The 6,249-nt window shown below is 38.4% G+C and overlaps 1 protein-coding gene across 1 annotated transcript; it reads left to right on the top strand.

Moving 5' to 3' along the window:
- The first annotated feature begins 470 nt into the window (after nt 1–470).
- Nucleotides 471–1,403, top strand: LOC125343191 (melanoma-associated antigen B16-like). Its single transcript, XM_048335458.1, has one exon. It carries the CDS (start codon nt 471–473, stop codon nt 1,401–1,403), a length of 933 nt encoding a protein of 310 aa, XP_048191415.1.
- The last annotated feature ends 4,846 nt before the right edge of the window (nt 1,404–6,249 follow it).

Here is a 6,249-nt window from a genome sequence, read left to right as displayed (position 1 = left end):
TGAAGAGTAAGACAAAAGAGGGAACTTGGCAGTTCAGTACCAGTAACATATGGGCTTGGATTTTGTGGAGAGCTTTGCTTTATAGAGGAGAAGATGGACCTGTCCATACCATTGTCTAAGTTGATGAAATTTGTGGTCATAAGAGAAAAACACTGTAAAGAGAAAATGGGGCAAATGACACAGTGTCCAACTGTGACTTGTTTCCTGGACCCTAACAAGTTACCAAATTGTGTTGGATGATAATATAGTCAGAGAAGATTTTATATACTCATTCAGGTCTTAAGGCCCTCAAAAACCAGGTTGATAGGATGCCTACGAGGCTTTATAACACACTTTAGACATATTTTGACAAAGAATTGTATCAGAAGCATGGCAATTGAATTTAGCACCCTCCAGTAATCTCACATGTTCCTTTTATCCCTAAGGCAGTGAGTCTACCTTTCTGGACCAGCTTTACACACTGAGTCACCATGCCCCACGATAAGGAGCACCCACAGGGTTCCCATAACAAAGGCCCTCAGCAGGGCCAGGAGCCCCAGGACCAAGAAGCTGCCCAGGTCACCCAGGCTGTGGAGGAAACACTGTCCTCCCCGAATCCTGTGATGCCAAGCAATATGCAGATGGTTCCTGTTGCTCAGGCCCCCAGTTACCCCGGGGGTCCTCATAGTGCTAGCTCCTCTTCCAGTGGCATTCATGCTGCCTGTGGGAGTGAATGTGATGACAGCTCCAGTAGCGAAGATGAGTCTACCCCATCCACCTTAGAAGGTCTTCTGGATAAGAAAGTGTCTTTCTTGATGAATATCCTGCTGCTCTATTTTCAACGTAAAGAGCCAATAAGCAAGGCAGATATGGTGAAGTATGTCATCAGAGAGCACGAGGCCCTGTTTTATCCAATCCTCTGTAAAGCCTCTCTGCGCCTTGAGGTTATCTTTGGCCTGGAAGTGAAGAAAGTGGATGCCATCAACCACTGCTATGGCATCTTCATCAAACAAGGCTTCACCTATGATGGCATGCAGTGTGGAGAATTGGGAGTTCCCAAGACCGGCCTCCTGATATTTGTCCTGGGCGTGATCTTCATGAAGGGCCACCGTGCCACTGAAGAACACATCTGGCAATTGATGAAACAGACGGGGATCTGTTGTCGCAAGAAGCACTTCATCTTTGGTGATCCCAAGCAGCTCTTCACCATCGAATTCGTGAAGGAAGGGTACCTGGAGTACCAGAAGGGGCCTGATAGTGATCCTGAGAAGTATGAGCTGCTGTGGGGCCCAAGAGCCTATGCTGAAACCACCAAGATGAAAGTCCTAGAGTTTATGGCCAAGGTTCATGGGACTGATCCCACTGATTTCCCATCTCTCTATGAAGAGGCTCAGCTTGAGGAACAGGAGAGAGCACAGCCCTGAATGTCAGTCAGTGCTGCCTCCACTTCTATGGCCACTGAAAGTTCCAGGGCCATGGCCACCCAATTTCCATATACCTAAGTTAAAAAGAGCTAGTTTCTTCAAGTGTTGCTCCATTAGAGATGTTAGTGTTCATAGAATGTAGACCATAGCAGAATATACCATACTTTCATTTCTGATGTTTTATGCAACTTTGACATGTATGATGATATCCCTTTCACATTTGTAATTTGAAATGTTATAAATTTTAATAGATGCCATTAAATTAACATCTAAGTCTCTAACTATCAAGTAAGTGTAGTCTGACATTTAATATTCTCATTTGGTGAATTACTGTAATGTAAATTATTTTGAAAAACAAATTGTACACGATTCATTTTATTGTTTGAATTGACGTAAAATAACATGGCATTTCTATACCCATTTGTTTGTAAATTGGGAGAATTTCAGCCAAGATCTTTGATGCCAGTAGAAAGAAATAGAAAATTACCTATTGGATTCAGTTTTTATCTTTGTTATTAATTTTGGTGTATTCTGTAAAGTGTGAATTATAAAATGTTTTTCATGGCTCATTTTATTATGTATGAAAAATAAATTTCAATAAATTAAGTTACCCGCTCAGTTCATTTTTTATCTATTACTAATTTTGTACTTGCATTCTAAAGTATTATCTTGGTACTGGTAATGGTGGGATTAATAGGATACAAACATTGTGTCCTTGATGTAACAATCTTACAGGGAATTATGTTAGTATCTTCTGATTGTTGGCCTGATCTCCTCCATCTCAGGAGACACTCTGCTATCTTATCCATTGCAGTATGGCATTTCCCCAATATTAGCTAACACAGGGCCTTTAGAAGCAGGCAGCTACAACTAACAATGGCAGCTCTCCCCTTGAAGTAGTATCTTGTTTGTGCGGCTACCACCATAAATGGAATCAACAGATCCCTTATGAAGTAATTTCCTGCTGGTGCATTTGCAACCATAAATCTTAATACCTCCACAGTGGAGTCCCCCAACTCATGTCACTCATATCACTTATGTCCCTCAAGGTTTACATGAACCTGACCCTGCATAACCATGCTTGTAGTCTCTGGCTGCTACTCTCAGCTTTCAGTGTAGCCTGTGATGTTACTGACATTAAATTCCTTTTCCTTTGTATGTGACCATGTGTTCAAGTGATTTTCTTGGGGAATCCTTTCACTGATACTTAAAGGAATTTTAAAAGGCTAATCAAGTGTGGTTCAGTTCTCTAATCCTAGGTACTCTGGAGGCCCAGTTCTAAAGATTGTGATGAGAAGCCATCGCAGGCAGGAAAGTCCATAGGACTCTGATCTGTAATTAACAACAACAACCAAAACAAAACCAGAAGTAGAGCTGAGATACAAGTGGTAGAGAGTCAGCCTTGAGTGGAACAAAGATAAGGAACAGTGTACAGGCTCTGAATTCAAGCCCTTATACTAGCACATATACAAAACAACCATAAAAAAACACCGGCAATTCAAAAAAATTTCAACGTGGACTATCCTGCATTCCTACCTAGGAGTCTGTTTTGAGGAGATTCTCAATTTGAGATGAACATATGGAAAAAGTTCATGAAACCTCCCTTCTCGAGGCATAGCTGAACATAGTGGTACATTTTTTTGGTAGTATTTGATACTATCTTCATGATCTCTCCCCAGGTAGGTAGGCATTTATCTCTTAAGCCATCAGTCCAGTCCTCTTTTGCATTTTTTTTTCCAAGCTAGGATCCCACTTTATGCCCAAGAGAGGTTAAACTTCAACTTGTGGTCCCCAATCACTGGTAATGAAAGGCACACACCACTCTATATAGCCATTGTACTTCCCTATTCTTGGGAAAACAAATATGTCCTACTGCACCCAACCTTTGAGATAGGGTTTTGCAAACTATTTCCCAGGCTACCCTTAACTGTGATGTCTGATCTCCATTTTCCAGGTAGCAGGTTTTACACAATTGAGCTACCTCAAGTGTCTCATTAGCACTTTTCAACCATGGAAATTATGGTTCTTTCAGAAATTTCAAGTTCTTTACTGAAATTAAATTTTATTAAAGCCACTTGCTGGGTCAGATGAGACTGAATCCATGAATGTCAAAAGAGTTTCTCAGGTTTTAAAACCAAAAGCGTTGAGTTGAGAAATTGCTGAACCATCTTACTTGTTGCTTATATGCCGCTTGTAGCATTGCAGCATATTCTCTGTTTTTACTCCTGTGCAATTCATTAATGAACAATGTTTTCTTTGTGTGGTTGGTTGGTTGTTTTGGTTTGGTTTCTATTATTGAAACAGTATCACTTTGCAACTCAAGCTGGCCTTGAGTTCATTTTGTCCCTCTAGCTAACCTCAAATTCACAAGCCACTTACCTCCACCACCTAAGTTCTGTATTAAAGTTACGTGTTCTGTGTTAAAGTTACGTGCTGCCATATTTTGAACTAAATGAAATGGTTTATACATTTCATTTCCAAGGTGTTTTCAGAAAACATGTGAGAATTTCCTTTGAGATTAGGTACCAGAACCCAGAAAGGCAGTAAAGAAAGTGCCATTTCCTAGATCTAGTACTCAATTACATAGAAAATTTCAATAGAATGTTTTCTAGGTAAAATGTCAAGCAACTCACAAGAGAAAATATTTGATGATGGCGCTGTGAATAAAAAAGAGGTCTTAAAGGCAGCAGTACATGGGAAAGTTTGAATTTCTATAGTATCTGAATTTAATGTGCTAGGACAGACAACCTTAAACCAAAATTAATAAGCCATTGAAGAAATATGCAGTTTTAGTTGCTAAGTAACATTTCTTTGGAAATTTATTTAACAACACATTTGTTTTCTGAGAAATACTGGACTTAACATACAGACAAGTTAGTGTTGAGGGATAAGGGATTAAGTTAATCAGAGCAAAAATGCTATTTATTAATTAGTCCTAAAATGTCCATGCATTACTCATATATGTTAAATTTGCTAAACATTTAAAAATAATCCTAGAGGTTACAATTTATTAAAACACATTACACTGTGGATACATAAATCAGTTACTAGACTTTTGATTTGCATTCATCTACAGTTCACGCAATTCTCTTTTCACTCAGACTATCTATTATATTATATTATTTATCTTCTCATTACTCCCAGTGCTTCTCAGTATACAAAGATAAATATGTTACCAATGGAAGTAAAACACAAGTCTTGGAGTTGGAGGTGTGGTTCAGTTAGTAGAGCTCTAGCCAATGAGTGAAAGTGGCAGGTGCTGAGTTTGAGTCCCAGGCTCAGACCTTAAAAAAAAGGAAATAAAATATCTTTATAAAGGAAGGCTACCATAGGGTAATAAATTCAGGGGCATCTATGAGCTTAATTTACCTAGCACTCTTTCCATGGCTGCAGGTTCCTTCCAAGCTGATTGTGCTACGGTGTGGCAGACTTGTGCAATATGGAATTCTTGTAGCATTTTGGTATCCTTTCCTGAGCTCTTCTACAATATTCCATTTTCTGAAGAGGAAGCTGACCTGCTGACCTTTACTACATCCTCTTTTGACAGGGGCACCTTGTTCCCACTGGAATAAATACTGCAGAATCATCTGCCTTGCTCCTGAAATACAGCATTCCAACTCCTTGGCTGTCCATTTCTTCTGCCTTTACTCCTCTGATAACAACATATGCTCCAGGTGGTAGGTAAATTCGATAGGAAAATTTAGGCCTGACTTCCTTGATGGTCATTTCTACTAACAGAAAATATTTTTATAGGGAACTGGTGGCTATAATCTCATTTTCTATAACATTTGTTAATTTGATAGAATCTTGAAGTGACAGAGGTGATTTTGAAGTCACTTTGATATTTCAGGTGGAATTTTCATTAGTGTAAAATTTTGAAAATGATCCCTGATTTGTGATTTTGTCCTAAATGACTTTAGCTATATGATTGATCACAATGCATAAACTATTTTTTACATATTGGTTTCAAGGATTTTCCAGAAATAAACATAAGTTTCCTGAGATTAGTAGCACAGAATCAACAGGGAGTAACATTCTCTACTGAAGCCTTTAGACAATAAGAATTCATACTTATTTTTAAAAAAATTAAAATATCTTCCCTGTACAATTGTATTTACAAGGTAAGCTTGAGCAAAACTTAAAAAAAAAACTTTTAGTCATATGAAATTGTGAAATACTGAGTATTGCATAAAACTAGTTGATTATTTCTTTGTGTGGCAGATTCTAGGATTGAACTCACAGATGTAGCACAATCCTTTAGCTTTTATGTTAAAGGCTAGCACCTACCACTTGAGCCATTCCTCCACTTCTGGCCTTTAGGTGGTTAGTTAAATAAGAGTCTCACAGAATTTCCAGCCTGAAATTTTCTGAAGCATAAACCACATATCTCAGCCTGCTTTATGGTCAGGATTACAAACATGAGCCAAATGTGAGTATCCTTTTTTATTATTAATTAAATCTCATCAGTGCCAAGAAAGGCTAAAGGCCATGGAAATCACTGTGCAACCAAAAGCATTGGAAACTTTCCTACAATACTGTAAGTCCTTCCAGGTAGGAAAAATATTTTATTGGAAGACCTCTTATCTTTGTTTAGGAAAGATTAAAATAATTCAGCCCCTTTATCCTGCCTATTGTCTCACTACTTGCCCCAGGAGAAAATCCTGGCTGTTTCTGATTTGGAGTTGCAACTGTGCATATACTGATACATGTTCTCTCATGTGGAATATAGTAGATATTCTCCGGAGCAGTCCAGGTATTTCTATGAAAGGGAAATCTCCCACCTTACTCATATTTCTCAAATTTCTTTCTATTAAATAACTACTATATAATTGCAAGAGAAAATACA

Source organism: Perognathus longimembris, chromosome 28, assembly GCF_023159225.1.
Source record: "Perognathus longimembris pacificus isolate PPM17 chromosome 28, ASM2315922v1, whole genome shotgun sequence".
Taxonomy (NCBI): Eukaryota; Metazoa; Chordata; class Mammalia; order Rodentia; family Heteromyidae; genus Perognathus; species Perognathus longimembris.
This window is presented reverse-complemented; position numbering and strand designations above follow the sequence as displayed.